General features: G+C 33.4%; 1 protein-coding gene and 1 long non-coding RNA gene across 2 annotated transcripts; both read left to right on the top strand.

The window, feature by feature from the left end:
- Positions 1-8078: 8078 nt before the first annotated feature.
- On the top strand, positions 8079-9664 carry LOC115963306. The gene is made up of 3 exons (XR_004085789.1): positions 8079-8141; positions 9075-9184; positions 9635-9664. It is a non-coding gene; the product is annotated as an uncharacterized LOC115963306 (long non-coding RNA).
- Positions 9665-11186: 1522 nt separating this feature from the next.
- Positions 11187-20843, top strand: LOC115963370. Its single transcript, XM_031082339.1, has 4 exons — positions 11187-11451; positions 11550-11640; positions 11726-11807; positions 20173-20843. The coding sequence occupies exons 1-4, from the start codon at positions 11291-11293 to the stop codon at positions 20736-20738; spliced, it is 900 nt and encodes a 299-aa protein (XP_030938199.1). The 5' UTR covers positions 11187-11290; the 3' UTR covers positions 20739-20843.
- The last annotated feature ends 477 nt before the right edge of the window (positions 20844-21320 follow it).

Here is a 21320-nt window from a genome sequence, read left to right as displayed (position 1 = left end):
GTTGGTCAAAAGTTGCTGCTGAGTGGGTCCCTCATGTATGTTTAATTACAAAAATGCCATTGAGTTATGAGTTATGGAAACTGAAAACAGCCAAAAGGTGTTTTCAGTTTTCATAACTCATAACTCAAAAATCAGAAAATTGAGTGATGGAAACAAAAAATTGGAAATAGAGTTATGGCTTGCCAAACAAACTCTTTTTTGAGAATTGAGATGGGTCCCACCATTTTTGAGAATTGAGTTATGGAAACTGAGAATTGAGTGATGAGAATTGCCAATCCAAACGGCCCCTTAAGTAGCTTCCATCATTGAGATGACATTTATGTCCAAAATATATATATATATATATATATATTTTTTTTTTTTTAAACTCAAGGACCAAACTGAAAGATTTCAAAACATAAGGACCAAATTTAAAATACTTCCAAATATAGGAACCAAAAAAGAGTTTTGCCTATAAATTAAATAAAAAATTTCTATTCAAATTGAATTGAACAATAAAATAGATTCCTAAAAAAATTTGTATGCTTTGCATTATAGAAATATATTATATAAAACCAATCAATCAAAACAAAAATTATGGTAAATAAGTAAAATAATTTAAAATTAAATAATGAAATGTGTATCTTTTATATTTCATTTAATTTTTTGTAACAAAGTTTTGATTTGTGTAGTGTACGTGCATAAACCTCAACTCAGCAATTTGGGATACTAAGCAAAATATACGTTACAACTAATTTGTGTTATGGGTTAATATTGATCCACAATGAGAAATTTAGATAAGAACACGTGAATCACTACATTAACTCAATGCAGGGAATTGAGCTCCTCTTTATTTACTTTTTTAAGTTTTGTTACAAGGATAATTCTCAATAACATTCATGCTCTCAGTATCTCTCTTTTTTGTATATTCTGTATTGTTCTTCTCTTTCTTCTTTCTTCTGTTTTATATGAGTAATTTCCTTCTTTTTCATATTTAGTCCTTTTCCACCTGGATAACTTCTGGTCTTATCGAACTCTTCTTTTCTGGTTATTCATCATGAACAGAGACTTTTGGAGCTTATTTTTATTGTTCAGGCTTGTCCTTTTGTATTAAATGTGGTAGTGCCAGGCAGTTGACCTCCATTGACATGGAGGTTGTTGTGAAATCATCAAGAAGTTTTAGACAGTTACCTTGGAGATGTTTACCTTCTCTAGATTTCTACCTCGGTAGCTCAGACAATCCTTGGATATGGACTCGATGTTGGGCTTGGGAGGGTACTAAGCTTTGACCACTAGTTTGAGGATCAATGTTCATTACAAAAATAGACTAGTCAATGCTGGATTTGTTTCCATTGTTTGGGCCAATGTTAAATGGGCACAATATCTATCCCACTACAGGGCCAATGTTAAACAAGCTCAATATGTATCCCACTACATGTAATATTTTAATGTTATTGAAACTTTGATAATAGAATTCGATCGAGTCCTGAAGTATATTTTTGAATCTTAAAGTTTTGGGTATTTTTTTTAAAATGCTACGTCCATAGCATTATCATAACGCTTTCACAACAAATCATAGGTAGTAAATTGTTATTAGTTCTAATTTGAAACCACAACTTAAGTTACTTTTTTGCCCATATGTAACTGTTAATAACAATCTGTCACCTTAGATTTATTATGAAAGTGTTGTGAAAATGTTGTGGACATAGCATTTTTTTTTTCAATTTTAGTTCCCCAAATTTCATACCATTTTTAAAATGATAACTTCTCTAATTTGATTTGCACGTTCATCAAATAAGCACCTCTCATACAGGGTGGAACCACGTTTATCATTAGGGGGCCTTGCCCCTCCAAATATATTTTTTTTTAAAAAAAATGTAGACTAGGTAAAATTTATGGGGGATATTGGGCTTTTGTCCTTATTTTGCAAAAATAACAGCAATATGTCCATATTTCAAAACTATTTAGGTCCGTATCCTTGTTTTTGAAACTCGATTTTAACAAAATCGAGTTTGGTATAAAACTTGATATCCTCAAAATCGAGTTATATGTAAATTTTTAATTGAAAATTGACTTTAGCAAAGTCGAGTTTCACTTAAATTTTATTTTTAAAATTAAGTGGCATAATATACATAGAACTCGATATTACTAATGTCTAGTTCCACTTGTAACTCGATTTTTTAAAAATTGAGTACTAAAATAGGACCACGAATCTAGATAATTTCAAAACAGGAACATTGCACTAGATTTTTTACAAAATAAAGGCAAAAGCCCAATTTCCCCAAAATTTATGCCCAAACCAGCATTTTTAAAAGTTGCCCTCCCCGCTCGGATTTTCTCACATTTTTTTTTGCAGAAGATCTATTGTTGTTTGCAAAAGCAAATGCTAAGAACTGTGAAGCCATCACTTTGGCTCTTAGCTCCTTTTGTGATATGGCAGGGCAGAAAGTAAATAAGAGCAAATCAAAAATTTTCTTCTCTCCCAATGTTAGTGTCCAAGTGAAGCTGGATATTTGTCAACAACTAGGGATCCAAGCCACCAACAACTTGGGACGGTATTTAGGCTTTCCTATTCTTCACAAGGGAAGAAATGGAAATGTATATAATTTTGTGATTGAGAAGGTTTAGGACAAGCTTACTGGTTGGAAGGCTCGGGTCTTATCCCCTGCTGGGAGGAGAGTGCTTATTGATTCGGCTTCCACTCCCATTGTGGAGTACTACATGCAATGTTGTGCGCTTCCAGTCAAAGTGTGTCAAGCTGTGGATAAATTGCATAGAGATTTTCTTTGGGGGTCAACGGAGGAGAAAAGGAAGCTCCATCTTGTGAATTGGAATACTGTGACTCTTCCTAGAGATAGAGGAGGGCTCAGAATGGTGGAAATGCAGTCTAGGAATGAAGCTTACCTCGCAAAGCTCTGTTGGAGGCTAGCCAATGAGCAAGATGCACCGTGGGCAATAGTGTTGATGAGCAAGTACTTTACGGACCAGAGAATCACTGAAGCGGGTAAGAAACTCCCTTGTTCCAAGACATGGGCTGCGTGTAAGAAAGGGGGCCCTATCTTTAAAAGCGGACTTAAATGGGTTATCAAAAATGGAGCCTCTACCAATCTTTGGGGTGACTTTTGGCTCCCTTTTGGCCCTTTGAGATCCTGTATTCAAGGCCCTCTGGCCAGGGACGAAGCCGAATTGGTGGTAGTGGATATTAGAGACCAAGGTAGTAATTGGTTTCAAAGTGTGTTATCCTTTGAACTTCCGGAAGAGTTGTGCAAACAAATTCAAGAAGTTCCCTTCTCCTTGGATTAGAACACAGAGGATGTCTCTTGTTGGGCCTATTCAAAGGATGGTTATTTTACATTAAAATCTGCCTATTTATTAGCTATAGGGTTAAAACCCTTGAACCCTTCGTCTATCGCTTGTGAATGGATTTGGAAGGTTGCAACAACGCCTAGGATAATGTTCTTTTTATGGTTGAGCATGCATAATAGTGTGCCTACTTGCAAAGTGCTGGGTTCTAGGGGTTTTACGCTTGATACAATCTGCCCCATTTGTCAAAAGGTAACTGAAATGCTTTAGCATATCGTTAGGGATTGTCAGTATGCAAGGAAGTTTTGGAATAATCTAGGAGTGCCCGCTAAATGCAGAAAGTATTTTATGGAAGAATTTGGGGTTTGGCTTCATTTGAATTGCACTTCCGTGAACTCTTAGCATGGTATACCTTGGAAGATCACCTTTCCCATGGGTGTTTGGCATTTATGGCTGCACAGAAATGCGTACATCTTCAGGAAAGGAGTTGTGGATGAGGATTTCCATATGCAGTGCAGACGAAAGGCAGCTGAATTCTTTGCCATTGCAGTAACGGGTAAGGTGCAAGCCAAGAAACACTTACAGCCCATCTCATGGCAGAAGCCACTAGCTGGTTGGGTGAAACTAAATACCGATGGATCATCTCGTGACAACGCTGGGGGGGGGGGGTAGGAATACTGAGAAATGAACATGGCAACTGGATTAATGGTTTCGCCAGAAATTGTGGGAAGGTGAATAGTATCATGGCTAAACTTTGGGTTCTTCAGGATGGGTTACAAATGGCAGCAACAGAAAATATACATAATCTTATTGTTGAACTTGATGCTCTTGCTGTTGTTCAATTGATGAAAAACTCTATTGTTAACTTATCTCTTGAACCCTTGCTTACTGATTGCAAGCTCCTCTTGAGGAAGTTCCCAAATTTGCGAGTTGAGCACACCTACAGGGAAGCAAATCAATGCGCAGACGCCTTAGCCCGTATTGGTAGTATTAGTGATGTCCCTTTCATTTTGTTTGCCCATCCATCGCCTGTGGTGGATCGGCTTTGCACCTTGGATATTGAAGGGGCCTTTTGTAATAGATTGATTTAGCTTTAATGCAAATATCTTCCATTACCAAAAAAAAAAAAAAAAGTTGCCCTTCCCCCCCCCCCCCCACTTGGCCCCACACGTTTTGACCTTTAACCTTTTAGTCTTTCTCCATCCCCTTCCAACACGTTAGCCATCCTTGCTATTTACTAGCTTCCTTTAGAAGCTTAGTTGAGCTTTTCCAAAACGCTTTCCACCACCTATTTTCAGCTGCTCAAAAATGGAAAACCTTTCATTACTCAATGCTCTACTCCCACATTCTCATCATTTTCTCTTCATTAAGGGGTGTTTCTTATTGTTGTTTAAATAACAGTTTTCAGTGTTTAAACAACATTAAACGTATTTCTATACATTTTTCCACCCACACGCATTTCTACAAAACAACAACAACGTTACTAGAAATCTCTTAACAAATAGCCCCTAACTGTTCCTTAATCCTATTCAAGGGCTGAAACTAGTAATAGTCATCCTGGTGAACCGTAGTTGAGTTAAGGATGTGTTGTATTCTTTTAGTTTTCACACATGTCGTCTTGTATTATTTAATGCCTAATGTCCCATTGCATTCAATCATAGAGTCTTTTGGCTAAATATTGATAAAATTTGAGTTTATTTACTTTAAATGTACTGCACAAAGTTTTTTAGCTAAATAAGGAGAGATATAAAATTCAGTACTGAATTGGAAACTAAATCTATTTATTCTAAAACTAGTAAATATTTCAGTTTTTCCAAAATTATATTAAAAAAAACATAATTTTTTTTTATTATGTGTGCGTTTGGCTTCAGTTTTAAAAAGTCAACTTATTTTACTATTCAACTTATTTTTGCTACTATTCATGGGTCATACTGTATTATTTTAACTAACTTTTACTTTTATCTACAATACTTTCAGCAAAAAGTTTTCAATTTTAGCAAAATAAGCAAATCCTAAATAAACCCTATACTTTTCAAAAGTTGATATCTATGATGAGTCCAAATCTTCTATCACACTCTTCTTGCTTCACTATATACTCCACAAATAAAAACATGCCACATGTCCATTTATTTTATTAAATGCTAAATTTATGCCTTCTATTATTTCAATTACCTAAATATGATAGGTTATTTATTTATTTATTTTAGAAAATTGAAATAATAGAAGACATAAATTTAGCATTTAATAAAATAGATGGACATGTGGCATGTTTTTATTTGTGAAGTATATAGTGGAGCAGGAAGAGTAGAACAAAAAATTTGGACTCAGCTATGACAATGAAGATGGTGAATTTGAACATTAAACACCTTCTTTAGAAACATCAGAAAATGTCAATTAGCATAAATCAATAAAAATATATATATATATATGTTTTTTTTTAAATTTTATTATAATTATAATTACTATCATTATATATTTTTTAACTTAATTAGTTTTTTTAAATATATATTTAAAGTTCTGTCATAGGGTTTTTGGAGATCAAGTTTTATTGTCATTGTTCCAGCTTTAAATTTTCCTAGCAGCATCTCTTGAACCACGCCTTGGTTTTCAGCTAGCCATCTCCCTGGTGTGAAGGCTAATTGGTTGGGTGAATTAACTTGTGGAGAAAATGTCTGATTTTAGACACCAGTACGTTGGAGATAATTTTGTAATTGTGTTAATTATTATTAATGTGTTAGAGTTGCAAATTGGTTGCAGTCTAAATTTAGCATTTCATGCGTATGAATTTGAGTATTTGCTTCACCTATATCAGGTACTGCTAGATTTGAATTTGAGTAATACTACATAGACAATGATAAGATTAAGAACTTTAGGACCTATTTGGTTTCAAAAAGTGGTATATCCACTTTTCATTTTCATTATTCTATATATTCAAATCCTGAATTTGAATAAAAAAAAAACACTTATTTTCATATTTGATAGTATTTGGTAAGTTGTTTTGAATATATAATTTGGGAATAGAAAACATCATACTCAAATTTGGTCATTATTTTTTTTTAAAAAGTAACTTTTCTCACTTACGCACACTCACATCACTAAAAAAAAGTAACTTTGTGTTTTCACAAATATGTCATTGTATTCATATTCATAGAAAACGAAAATGCTGAAAAGTTGTTTTCATTTTTTGTATTCAAATCCAACTTTTAAGATAGTGAAAATGAAAACTAAACCAGTTTTTTAGTGTTGGGTCACATAGAAAACTGAAAATGAATACTAAGAGCTAGTTTGGTAGTAGTATTTAAGTATTGTTGTTCAATTTTCAGTGTTATGAAAATATGTGCTTGAGTTTTATAAAAATAAGTGTCAAAAATGTTATTGTTGTTTAAATACTGAAAATTGTTGTTTAAAAGCGGGTATCAAATAGCCCCTAAATATTGCACTTTTTTTCAGTTAACCAAACAGACCCTTATCATCTACCATTATAGCTTGTCATTTACCATTAACTACTTGTGTGGAAGTAAAGTTATCTACCTTTGATACCTTTGATAGCTTGTCATTTACTATTAACAACTTTTCTGAAAAACATTGTGTAAAAGCGGAGTAAATGGTTTGTTTGGGATCCGCTTATTTTGCTGAAACTAAAAACTTTATACTGAAAGTATCGTAGATATAGGTAAAAGTTAGCTAAAATAGTACAGTGAGACCCATGAATAATACCAAAAAGTGTAGTGAAACTCATGAATTGTAACAAAAATAATTAAATAGTAAAATAAGCTTGCAAAATTAAGCCATGCCAAACACACTAAGAGTCTATTTGGAATTCGCTTACTTTGTTGAAACTGAAAACTTTTTTACTGAAAGTACTGTAGATAAAAATAAAAGTTAGCTGAAATAGTATAGTGGAACCTATAAATAGTAACAAAAAGTATAATAGGGTTCATAAATAGTAGTAAAAATAAATTAAATAATAAAATAAGTTAGCAAAAATGATTTTTGCCAAACACATGCTAAGTGTTAGAATTTACATGGAGAAGAACCAAATGACCATTGGCCACAAAGTTCTCGGAGAGAGAGATAAGAAAAGAAGAAGACGAAGAAGCGTGCTGCTGCAGGGGACAATAATATGGCAAGAGTTACGTGGAATTGCTCAGCTTAGCTGAAGAAACCGCATTCGTGGATTGGATCCACCACTCTTGCATTTTGGCAATGAGGATTAAAAATAAATTTGGGGGAATCGGACCTAGTCGGATCTTGGTACCATTACTTCATAGTTATGACTTTTTTTTTTTTTTTTTTGTGTTGGATGTGACTTCATAGTTAAGACTTAAAGACTACTTTGAGTTGTGTCTTAAAAAAGGAGGTGGCATGAGACCTGTCTCTCACAGGCATGAGACCTGGCGCATGAGAGATTTAATCTAAAAAGAGGACCAAGACTTCACAATTATTCCGGAGTTTACTGTACCAACTCCGCGCGTTTGGTATTCCTTTCACACCCTCTTGTTTATTTTACAAGTTAAGTCTATTGGACGGTCAAGATCAATTTAGATCTGGCAGTCGGCCAACTATCATTCAACCCCAACCCTAGTAGCTGTCTTGTACACTATTGTCTTATTTGTTACTTATGTTCTTAAACTACATACATAACACAGTAGCAGAGCAAAAACTAGTACTCAACGCCTGTTTTCTGAATAGTGGTGGTGTTGGTGGCGGATTGGCAGGTTACTAGTGGCAGAGACGAGGTGGGAGCACCACAATGACTGTCTACTGAAGAGCGGCCGTGGTATTGGTGGTGGGCTGTGTGTGGCGTTCAACTATATATGGAGCTCAAACAAGTTCTTGCATTATGTGACCAAATTAATGTAAGTTTGTTTGTTTGTTCGTTGTTTTTTTCTCGAGTTGTATCTTTATACATATAAAAATATGGAGAAAAGAGAAAACAATAGTGAACAGTTTCTCAAACAATTTTTAAGAGCATAAACTTAGTAATCTTTTTATTGACAGTTAGAAAGGATTATAAATTATAAATTGTGCTTTGAAAGTGTAGTAAGTTTTGGAGTTTGAATTCCTTTCCTTTTTTATGAATGAAGAATTTTATTCAAGAAGAAACCAACTATAAAACAACAAGGCACCCAGCCTCCCTCCTGATAGCATCAACAAAACAAGAGGGGCTATTACCAAGGTCAAAAGAACCGAAAAATTTACACAGCAAACACCTTTTAGCAAAAAAGTGAGCTGCTTCATTAGCTTCTCTAACGACCCAATTAAAAGACAAGATAAGAAATTGGAAGCTAGATATTTTAAACTTTGAATGACATTCTATCCACAGGTACCTTAAATTCCAGAACTTTGGTCCAAGTGTATAACAATTTTTATTATATATATATTTTTTAATTGGGTAACTGAATATTTGAATTAGTTTGTATTTTTTTTTTTTGTTAACGCCTCTGTTCTTATTTGTTAAGTAGAATTATTTTTTTAATAATAAGTAGAAAATTTTAAACTATTAATAGAGGATTATTTTTTGCAGATTTTAAAAAAACGGACGTGAAATACTGTATTGTAGGTAATTCGTATATATATTTATATATATGCCTGAATGTAACTTTTAGTTGAAGTAGTATTGTTAAGTTTTAAGTATGGTATATTTCTAGCTTATTTACTATTTGAACGGATAGGTAGCTTATTTTTGAGAGCACGAATAAGTGGACATGAAATATATACTTCTATTTCAAAGGTTTTATAAATTTATTTATTTGCTCGTATTTTACTATTTTACAATGTTGCGATATTAGGTACATGTAATTGGTATTTTGAGGAGTATTGCACGGTGAATTCAGCACATCCGCGCCCAAAGTCTCCCAAGTCAAAATCGCTCCCTCCGGCCTCCACCTCTCTTTTCACAGTGAGTATTTATTGTGTACTATGTAGACCGAAAGTTTTGCATTATTGTGTTCTGCGTTCTTTGGTTAATCAGTGCATATTTTGTATATATACAAGAAAGAAATTCGCCCATGAAGACATGATAATGATTATTAGTGCAATTATTAAATTTAACTATGATTGTTCTTCCTATCTGTCTCACGCTCTTTAGCTTGTCCTTCATTATTGTGACATGCAAACACATTTTGGACATTTTAAATTTCCATCTTTTAAGCTTAAAAGTTGGTTTAAACCAAACCAACATTTTGGATAATTTATTACACTAGTCTCACACACTAGAGGTCCCCGGTTCAAACCAGGTCGGGCTCAGACAGTTTTATGACTTAATATATATATATAAAGAGCTTAAATTGGCTTAATTATGTCTCACCATTTGTCTTATTAGTTATTACTTTCGTATGTGTGTTGATAGGAGGTAAACAAAATGCAACGTTCAGAGATCTCAGCGGCCTCACCTTCAAAACGAAGAAGGTTAACATCTGAGATTTGGAAGGACTTCGATAGGGTTGAAACTGATGGGGAGCACCGGGCCATATGTAAACATTGTCAAAGGGATTTTTCAGGGTCAAGCAAAAGTGGGACTACACACTTGAAAAATCACTTGAAGAGATGTTCGGCTATAAAAAGTGAAGAATCATGTAAAGAGATGATATCTCCAAGCCAAACAGGTGATTTAAAAGATCCAATTGTCATTGATAGGAATTCTGTGTTTGATGAAGAAAAGAGCAGCTTGGATGTGGTAAGAATGATTATTAAGCATGGGTATCCATTGAATATGATTGAGCATGAGTTCTTTTCAATTTTTGTGAAAAATTTGCAACCAAGGTTCAATCTTCATTCACGAGACACTTTAAAGGCTGGCATTCTGAGTGTCTATAGAGAAGAAAAGGAGAAACTCCGGAAATACTTTAATATGCTCTCTTGTTACTTCCATTTAATACTTAGTTTTTTGACATGTCATGATAGAAAGAACAGGTATTGTTGTTTTACTCTGCAATTTAGTGAAGATGGTCTGAAACTGAAGAAGAAGATTCTTGCCCTGAAAAGTATAGAGAACAATTATACAGGAGAAACTCTTTGTGAGATGGTACAAGGTCTGCTTCTAGAATGGAAGATTGACAAGAAATTGTACTCTATAACGGTAGAACATTCTTCCTCAAATGAGAAAATGGTTCATAACTTAGTCACCTGGCTTGATCATCAAGGCTACCCTCCTCACAAACAGAAATTATTTCACATCCCTTGCATTACACATATTATAAATCTCCTTGTTCAGGATGGATTGGATGAGATAGTTCATATTCTTCATAAGGTAAGGAAGGCTATCAAATACTTAAGTGAAACAGAAAATGGGGCACAAAAGTTTCAAGAGGTTGATCTAACTTCTCAAAGGTGGGATTCCGTTTTTTTCATGCTTCAGAGTGCATTGAAGTACAAGGAAATTTTTCCTTACCAACAGAGTGGTGCTTCTGACTTCCCTATAAATATATCTATTGAGGAATGGGATTCGGCAAAAGCCATACTCGAATGTTTGAGATTTTTCTATAGTGTCGTTCAACATTTTTTGGGAAGCAAATGTTTTATTACAAATTTGTATTTTTGTGATATTTGTAATATTAGTAAGTTTTTGCTTAATTGGCAAAAAAGTAAACAAGCACTCATTTGCTCGATTGCAAACAAAATGAGAGTGAGATTTGACAGCTACTGTATCCATTTTACTCGTGTTTTGGCAATTGCAGCAGTTTTTGACCCACGGACAAAATTGGACTTGGTGCTTTACTCGCTCAAAGATGCATATGGTGAAGGTACTAAGATATGCTCAACGATTAAAGATGATATTGTCCAAATTTTTGATGGATATGCAGAAGACTTTAGCAGTCAGCCGTTATATTCTTCCTCTTATGGAAATAATGATTTTGATGTGCTTAGGAAGTGGTACAAATCGAAAAGAGATTCACAAAGGGCAGAGCTCAATCAATATTTACAAGAGCCTCTTGTTACTAATAGAGAGCTTGACATAGTGGGTTGGTGGCATACCAATGGTCAAAAATTTCCAACTCTTTGGAGGATGGCTCGTGATATCTTGGCAATTCCAATGTCAACTTCTATATCAAATTCTGCTTTCTATATTGAACCTATGACAATCAATTCAATCTTTGATGGTTTGGATCCGGATATCATAGAGGCCTCGACGTGTGGGGGGGACTGGTTGGACAATCCTACAAGGATGTAAGTACGATTTTCATTCATTAAGAATTTAAATTCCTTTTATATATGCCTTCTATGCATTCCTTAATCCTCATCCCTTTTCATTCTATTTACTTCAGCACACCTAACAAGGACAATGACCACTCTCCTGAACCTACTTATTCTCCATCGGTTTTTGCGGGGACTTATTCAAGCTTGGAAACTCAGGAGGCATAATCTCAGACTCTCATTTTTTTTTATTATCTACATTTCTTTTGAGAATTGATGTTTGTGTTGACGTTGCTTTCACTTGCAGAAGCATGCTCCCTTTACTGCCGACACGGTACTCATGCTTGGAAATCCTGTTTCAACTTCGTGTCCTGACCCACTTCCAACTCGTGATACTTCCTTGCATTTGTCGAGCAGTTCTATAAGCTTTCAACTTCAACCTCAAGAGGCACAATCTCCATCTATCATTTGTTTACTCTCTACACTTCTAAGAAATGATGTTTGTGTTGACATTGCTTTCACTTGCAGAAACATAATTCCTCTACTGCCAACGCTGAAACCATGCTTGAAATTCATGGTTCAATTTCGGGTCCTGATCAGCCACTTCAACAGGCACAATCTCAATCTTATCATTTCTCTTACCATCTACATTTCTTTTAAGAAATGATATATATGTTGACACTGCTTCCACTTGCAGGATCATAATCCCTCTAATGCCGACACGAGACTTCTGCTAGCAAGTTTTGGTTCAACTTCGTGTCCTGTGTCACTTCCAGCTGGTGTGTCTCATTCTTTTCATTTAAGGTTTTAGATACCAAAAAAAAAAAAGGGGGGGGGGGGTGGGGGGGGGGGGGGGGGGGGGGGGGCTGCTTATAAACTTTAAATAAAATTATCTGAAATTAGCCTAAGGTTACAACTCCTATTAAAAAAATTAATATGACTACATTTTTTAAAAATCTAACTATTGGATTGTATATATGTTTTTTTTGTTCTTAACACATATGTTTAATTTTATGTCAATCAGATATTATTCAATATTCTATCCATAAACTTATTTTTTATGCATAATTTTTAAATTATAAAAGTTTGAAATTTAAACATTTAATTGATGACATAGTTATTGATTTTTAATCTTCTAAAAATTTTGCAAACATAGATTATATAAAAAGAAAATGTAATCTAATAGTGGATTTATCAAAATTCACATCTATTAAAAAGAACTTGAGTTAAATTGTAGCCCCAAGTTTGTTGCCAAACTTTGTTAAAAAAAAAAAAAGGTTGGATTGTGATATTAAAACCTTATATCATTTAGATTCTCAAAAAAACCTTATATCATTTATGGGCATTATTTCTTTCTCAACATCTTTCACGTCCATAAATTTTCTTCTTAATTCATTATATAAAAACTAAAAAAATATATATTATTAGGAAAGAAAAATAAAAAGAAAATCACTTCTATCATAATTAAAAGGACAAGACAATGCTGAAGGCTAAAAGAACATGTCAATAATATAACAGCATAACGTATTCTCCCTTTGCAAATCATAGAGTAGATCTCGGATATATTGGACACTCCCCTTATATAGTATTCAGCACACCCATTTATTAGACAAGCTTCATGCAATTTTCATTTTTTTTTAGAAGAAAGGTAGTTTTCATTTAAACCTAATGATTTCAAATAATTTCATTTAAACCATATAATTTCAAATAGTATTTATTACACCTAATAGTTTCATATAGTTTTATTTAGACCTTAATTAAAGTTTTTGACATGTTTCAATTAAATCTTATACTTTCAAAATGTTTCCTTTAAACCACCAAATTTGAAATAAACTTCAATTAAATTAGATGGTCACATGATGCTTAATGAGAGGTTAACAAATTTTGTGATAGATGTTATAAATAAATTTATTTTAATAAACTTTGATGTTTAAACGAAACATATTCAAAACTCAAAGTTTATAATTTTTACTTTTATTTTGACTTATCAAGGTGTTTAGTCCCCTACCAGCAATCTCTTTTACTAGAAATTATTTGAATGCAAGCAAATTAAAATTGTACAAATAGCTGTCATGAGCCTTAGTTGGATGGTATTGTCTTTTATCATTTACAAGGAGAATTAAGGTTTCGATCCCTCATTGTTGAACCTATCAAGTTATAATTTTTTTTTTTTTTTAAAGGAAAATAAATGCTCAAATAATTAGGAGAGTTTGGCCTCTATAGGTAAAAATGCTTTAGTGAGGTGACTTATGTGAGGAACAAGTGCCTCTAGCTTTTTGCTCCTAGCATTTTGCTTTTTGTGTGAGGACACTAATGGTATTGAGGGGCAACCTTGATGTGGTTAAGAGAATGAGATCTGATAGTGATGTGACTTTTATATTGCTCCAAAGTGTAAGATTGTCGTAAAGTAATAACTTAGTGAGGCTAAAGTCAAATTTAGAGGGAAAGGGAGTTGACTAGCAATTCACAAAATAAAATAAAATTATAACAATAAAATTTATTTGAAGAGAAATTATGATGGGTTGATGAAGAAAAATTAAATAGGGGTAAACAATAATATCTTAAAAACTTAAGTAGTGTTTGGTTTGGGGAAATCTATATTACCACTAGCATCTAAATTTCTAAGAATGTGATACCTGATAATCTGAAAGACTGAGAAAGTAACTATTTCTATATTTGTTATGATTAGAAATCTAACAAGAATCATGAGAATATGAGATTCATATCTTTGATTTATTTCTAGAAATCTTATAAGAATTATTTATTTTCCTAAAATATCATTTTATTTGTTAACACAATATCAAGTTTCTTTTCTTCTTTTTACTTATAAAAAAAAAAAGAGTTTCTTTTCTTTTTTTAATTTTTTTATCTCCCTTCTAATTTAAATAATAAATCATGGAAAATTCAATTAAATTATAGTATAATTTTTTTTTAAATGACATGTATGATACAAAAATAATTATTAAATTGTCATTTTATAATAATAATTTTTTAATTTGATTTCTATTATTTAAAGAGTAGGGCAAATGGGTAAAATTGTTTATTTATAAAAAAAATGTAAATTTTTCTAAGAATGGGATTGTGGATACCCCCTTTCAAAGGGAATTTGCATCCCTACAAAAAGGGCATTGTGTAGGAATCCAGGTGCCCCCAGACATCTGATTTCTTTATGTGATTTGCAACTTCACGTGAAAATGTTATAGAATCTTTCAATATTCATGAAAATCCAAAAACATTAACCTATACCAAATGCCTCCTTATGGATACACACAACACATCTATTTGTTGTTCTTTCAATTTTTATTATATAACTCAACTAAAATTAATGAGAAGGATTACTTCAGTTGAATGATTTAGTAATAATAACATAATAAATAATTTTATAAAGGTAGTTCTATGAATTTAATTGATTTTAGACAAGAAAAAACTAATGTTTTAATTTCAAGGGTATCTTAAGCATTTAACATGCCCAAAATCAATGTTAAATTAAAGAATTACACAAAACTAAACCCTTTTCTAGAAAAGTAAATCAATAAAAAAACACAAAAACATAAGCATCAAAATTATCAAAGTATTGTTAAGAACATACCAATGAAAAGTTGGGTTTTACCCCTTACCTTAACAAGATATTGTTCGGGGGCTTTTTTCGGATGCCCAGCCACATGTGGTCCATTGGTGGAATGACTTTACTAGGCCCGGGTTCTTTTTGGAGAGTTGTGTCCGGAACTCAACATTGGGCCACGTGGTCCAACGGCTACCGGAATATTTTTTTAAACCTATAAAATCATTAAAGCCAAAGTCTAAGAATCGCAATAATGGGTTGAGTAAATATGTAATATGTGTTTGATATGATAGTTTTGATTAGAAGTTGTAATAACAGTTGAAATAAAGTAGTATTTATTTAGAAGTAAAGTAATAATATACTCAATGATGTAAATTTAAAGATATGGAAGCAAAGTCACTTATCTTTGTATGGTTTATAGCCCAGCTATGTAGCATCAGTGAGCTGATAGGATTCCAGCAGAATGCCAGCAGTAAAGGCTAGTTAAGTTTGCCCCTCCTTTGTATGGTTTGTAGCCCAGTTATGTAGCATCAGTGAGTTGATAAGATTCCAGCAGAGTGACTCCAGCGGTAGAGAGGCAGTTTGCCATGATAATTTCGTGATTAAAGGGGAAAAATGGATGCAACTGGAGGGAGAGAGAGTATGTCCAGCCCTGTGTAGGGGCTGGTTAAGCTTACCCCTCTTATCATGCACTTAAATGAGTTTCCCCTTTGACAATGCTCTTTTAATTGTTGTGACGTTATGAATAGAGTTGCTTTCTATGAGAAGGGCTTTTGTATGGAGTATATATGCCTTTTAAGAGAAGAGTTTTATGTAAGAAGTAGTTGTGCCTTCTAAGAGAAGGGATTTGATATGAGATTTTGATGCCTTCTAGGAGAAGGGTTTTAGTAATAGAAGTTCATGCCTTCCATGAGAAGGGCTTTTAGTATGAGTGTTTGGCATCTCTTGAGAAGTGTGGAGATGGTAAAGACATAGATGTTTTGTGGGATATAGTATTTGTAATATGTGTGATATATGGAAGTATGAGAGATATAGTGGTTAAAGATAGTAAAAATATGAGATTATAATTGCTGGAGAAGTTGTAGAGATTACTTTTCAAGAGGAAAGATTTTGTGAGAGAAGAGTATGCAGATATGTTTAGGCATTTGGAGATAGGAGCAGTCAGATAGGTGTAGAAGAGTATTAAGATGTGTTTATGGACAGCAAAACAGTAGAATTTCAGAGTGAGATAGTATGATAGTGGAGCTTAGAAGAATCGTGGTGTGTTATATGTAATGATGTAGTAAGTGTGTATAATATTGTATAAGAGAAGTGAAGAAAGAAATCTTTAGAGATATGGGCAGCAAAACATATGTATCTTCAGAATATGAAGAGTGAGATAATGAGTATAGGAGAGTAATAGTAATGTAGTGTGTTTAGCAAAACTGCTGGGATCTTCTACTGAAGGATGTATGAAGGCTTATGAATGACATTTATGAACTAAGGGCTAAAGAGTTTAGTTCCTAATCTGGAAACTAAAAAACTCAGAAGTTTAGAACTTCATTAAGAGCTTCAGAAAATTATTAGAGGGAGAAAGAATAGGGAAGTGTATGAAAGAGTTCTCCTCCATTGGTGTCCCCCTTTGAGGTGTTGATGAAGGGTTCCATTTAGCTGAATTTAAAGGGGTATTTTAGCAAATAATATCAGCCAAAATCTGTCCCAAATAGCAATAAATTTTCAAAGAATCCATCTTAAGATTTGGCAAAAAATGGTATATTTAGCTTTAAGATATTCTTGCTATTTCGGGTAAGAGTTGCTGGGAAAAAAGTAACAGAAAAGGAAGGTATTTTAGCAAGAGAAAGGTAGTTTCAATAGTTGGTTTTGATTTTAGTCAAATGTGGAAAAATCAGTAATGTTCAGACTGCTGGGTCAGCTGTCACAGCTGTTCTGAAAAGGCTGTTCCAACTGTCAGGAAAAGTTGTGACAGCTATCATGAAAAAACTGTTCCAGCTGTCAGGAAAAACTGTGACAGCTATCATGAAAAAGCTGTCAGGAAAAGTTGTTTGCTTTGGGCAGAAGCCAATGAGGTCAGATGGGTACTTTCAGACTGCTGGAGAGGACACTCAACATTTATTGGATGGATTTGGCTGAAAAATGGTAAGATCTCTTTAAAGGGTATCTTGCTATTTTGGGTATAACAACTGATTGCTGAGATTTCAGCATTAAATGGCTGATGATATCACTTCCAGCCAGGTGTCAAGTGCTGAATGCACTGCTAGGGTTTAGCTGGAAATGTTTCCTTTTCGGGTGTTTGTGTTTTTGGTATAAGGTTCCATTACAATACATTTCTAGCAAGTAATAGAAGGATTGGTTGAAGGCTAAGGAAACTTTAGAGATTTGGTCAAGGTCTCATTGGGTTGTGACATAATCTTGGTGAGCAAGAAGAGTATTTAATGTTTTGCTCTGGCAGTTGGCAGAGACATATATGGTCTGATTGTGGCAGACAGCAGCTAGGTAAAAAGATATCATGAATATTTTGTATGTAGTTGGAGATAAAAGATAGCCAATCAGAATAAGCCATGTGTTTGAGTTGGATTATAGCTGAAAAAAGTAATGAGATTTATGTAGAATAATATAATGAAATTTCTAAATTTGTATAGCAACAGTTGGGGATTGAATGAACAGTTATCTTCCCAGCAGTTAGATGGCTGTGGATATTGAGCATTTGTCACATGATGAATATTAAGCTTTAGGAAAAGAGCAATGGAGAATTTTATCATTTTAAGTACTATGTGATAAGAGATGCTTACAATATGTTACTCGCTACACACAGACTTGTTAGAGTTTAGGGAGTTGGAGAATACACGCCAAGCAACATGTTTGTTTTACCAACTTTAAACCGTTGGAGCTTTACTGAACATACCTCTTGGTCCTCCAAACCACGACTCCCAAAGTTTCCTCAAAGAGACTTATGAGCTTGGGTCATGAGCCAAAGATGAGATGACGTACCTCGGGTTTTATTGTTATTTTGTGTAAATATGGGCTCTTGTTGAAGAAGCCGCTTGTCATGAGTGTAAGAGAGGTAATATGGGCCGGAGCTTTGATTCATTGCTTAAGCCCAATCCATATGTTGATGTTGATAATGTTGTGGGGTTATGATCCCAATTGATAAAGAGGAAATGTGGACCATGAATCTGCCTCTTGAAATAAGGATCTTGTGGGCCATGCGAGCCCAATCCATGTAGTTGAATGAGATATGAGCTTATTTTGGACTTTAAATAAATTTACCTAAAAAACCAGTAATATGTTGATGTGGCATGGGGTGCCAATAAAGTAATGCCACGTGGGCCGAAAAAACAGTCCTCAACAGACATCTAGCAAGTCATTACACCAAAGAAAACTCTAAAAATTGAAATGAAACTTTAAGAAAAGCCTAATTTTAGTTCTAAGGCTGCCACCCTTTGAATTTTGACCTAAAGAGCCTTTAATAGGCCAAGAAATTATGTTACAAATAGAATTCTTGTCTATAAAAAATCTATGATTTCAGCCTTCACTTAACCAACTTTCTTGGCCCATCAAACCTCAAAATTTGGAGTTTTCATATACTACAAAGTTGTATCCCTTTGAGTTAGCTCTCCTACTTGAATCATCACAATCCAATATTTGAGTCGAAAGTTATACCCAAAATACTAAAGCCGCAGGCTGAAATTCTGATCGAAATTGCAAATTTCTTTTGGATTCCTTCCTTCAATTGGAATCAAATTTAATTGGGTTAAATTTTAACTTCATTATGGCCATTGTAAAAATTAGTTATTAGCCTTCTTCTTTACACAAATTCACTAGTGCATTTTATTGATAAATTTTTCTAGAATTAATTCCAGTCTTCTACAAAAAACATATTCATACATTAAAATTAATTTTAAGCGTAGATTTAATTATTCAAAATTAAATATAAAATGCATAAATGAACACAAAATAAGTATGATAATGCTTTCTAATAATAATAATAATATATTATGTTATTCCAAATGCAATAGTTGCCAAGGCTAGTTTGAAGGGTTTTCAAAATTTACATACAATAAAAAGATATAATAGGAGTTGAAGGGTTTCTTTCCAAACTAATTTGGAGAGAAACATTTTCCATACACACATATATGGTTCGTGAGTGAAAGAGATTCAAACCACAAATTCCTCTAAAACTAGACAACATAGTAGTGCCGACTATTGCATTCTTAGCCCTGGCAAAGAGGAGTTCAAGAGAGAGAAACGGGAGTTAAATGACAAAATTAAATAAATTATAAAGAACACATTTGAGAGTGGTATAGAGAGAAGGGTTAGGGACTGATCCAAATCCAGATGGTTTGAAGAAGAAATTTAATGATCTGTTTGGTTGATCGGTATTACTAAAATGTTTGGTTGCAAATAGATTGATGAGGAATGTGGATTTTCTTTCTAAAAGGTTAGTATCCATGTTCCCATCCTGTGGAAAAGTTTATGTTGTCAATTTAATATCGTTTGATTACCCAAAATAAAACTTTTTTCTAATAAAGTGACTTTTTTTGTTGTTGATATTTTGGTTATATTAAGCTTTAAGGATTATTTTTAACTTTGATTTTTTATCTCCAATTTGGAATTGTTTTAGTTAAGAAAAAAAAATTTAATTGATACGCCGTACGTGATGTGCTGACAATTGGAAAAAAAAAATGGTCTTATATGTGTTAGTTTTAGACTATTATTTTTAGACATTTGACTTGATTTGTGATTCATTATTTTTCTAATTGTTTATTTGTAGAATCCTTCAAAAAGGTGGTGAATAATACTTAACATTACATTTAAAATCTAAGAATATTTTGCCAAGAGCTTAGTTAGCACTCTCGAATTTTTTTTATAAAAATATTCAGGGTTTATATTTCTCTCCCAATTATTGAATTATCAAAAATAAAAATAAAAATATTTTAGTAACACTAAATAATTCCTATAAGATAAATCAAACACGAGAACCCGACGTGTATGAGAATCTTGTTAGATTCTTTATCAAACTAAACATGGACATATCTACATTCTTGAGCATTTAAGTTCCTACACATTACTACATTCCTGATCATTTGGATGTGGGACTAGGAGGCACATATTGGACTCCCCAAACCATACATTACATTAATGTTTTAACATTTAATTGTTGACCCAAAAGGCTAATGACAAAATCTTCAAAGGTACCGCGACTGAAGTGGTGGATATTCTTAGAAGAAATGAGGCCCAGGGATTACAGCATAATAGCATGAGATCTCAGGAATATTCTTGGTCTCCTCCCCCAAGCTCATGGCTCAAATTCAATGTAGGTGCCGAAGTGCACGACTCCAACACTTTTTTAGCAGCGGTAGTGAGAAATGATGTAGGTGATGTCGTTGAAGCAGGGATAGCTTTGGATAATGTAACTAGCTCACTAGTGGCAGAAGCTCTTGCTTTCAAATATGCGATGAATTTAATCAAACAATATTCAGTGCGAAAAGCCATCATAGAAGGAGATGCACCGTTAGTAGTTAATGCTTTGAAGGGCAGGAAAACAGACGCACCGTTGGAAATTAATGGTATTGTTCAAGAAGTATTTGCTGTGCTGGATACTTGTACCGATACGATTGTGGATTTCTCTTGCGTAAACAAAAGTTGTAATTCCTTGGCTTATGATTGTATTAAATGGGCTACTAGAAATAGGTTCTGGGGGATCTTGCCCATTAGTTGGTTTACTGGGGCTTCCTTTATTGGCCCTACCTGTGTTTGACAGTATGCTGGAGAGTGATCTAAGCATGTCTTTGTAAAGATTGATTGTACGCATAGATATTGTGTTTCTGAGTGTTTAGAAGGGGATCAAATAAATTTTTTTGTCATTGTTGTTCGGTGAGCTCTATAATATTTTCGGATAAAAACTATTACACAAGCGCAAAAAGGAACTCTTTCGAGCATTCGCATCCTATTTATTAAAACATTTAGTCTTTAGCAACTATTTTATTTATTTTAAGTTTTAACATATAATTTTCCAACTTACCCAATATCTCATTTATTATTTATCACATTTAGCCAAACACTATTCATTTATTTACTGTGAAAATATCATTTTGGTATCACAGTTAATTTGATCATTACATTTTGGTAACACTCAATTCGGTCTTTGTTGTTGATATTGTATTTTGTTTGGCTTCGGTTAGCATGCCAAAATGTTGGATCAAACCCTAAAAAATGAAAATTGTGCTTTAAAATGTAAGAAAATACGGAAATATATAAACAAATTGAAGCCTTTTTATTCCGATTTGGCCTTGAATCAATCAATCCAATGATTCAAGAGTTCAAAATCTCAAACATGCCA

Source organism: Quercus lobata, chromosome 10 (assembly GCF_001633185.2).
Source record: "Quercus lobata isolate SW786 chromosome 10, ValleyOak3.0 Primary Assembly, whole genome shotgun sequence".
Classification (NCBI taxonomy): domain Eukaryota; kingdom Viridiplantae; phylum Streptophyta; class Magnoliopsida; order Fagales; family Fagaceae; genus Quercus; species Quercus lobata.
The sequence above is the reverse complement of the archived record's forward strand: the minus strand, read 5'-3'. Positions and strand labels throughout refer to the sequence as shown.

Excerpts from the sequence above, each read along its gene's own strand:
- LOC115963370 (XM_031082339.1), top strand. The coding sequence starts at position 11,291 with ATGGCTCGTGATATCTTGGCAATTCCAATGTCAACTTCTATATCAAAT. Across the intron at positions 11,641-11,725 it reads CAAGCTTGGAAACTCAGGAG|AAGCATGCTCCCTTTACTGC; the intron begins GCATAATCTCAG and ends TTTCACTTGCAG. Across the intron at positions 11,808-20,172 it reads TCCTGACCCACTTCCAACTC|GTACCGCGACTGAAGTGGTG; the intron begins GTGATACTTCCT and ends AAATCTTCAAAG.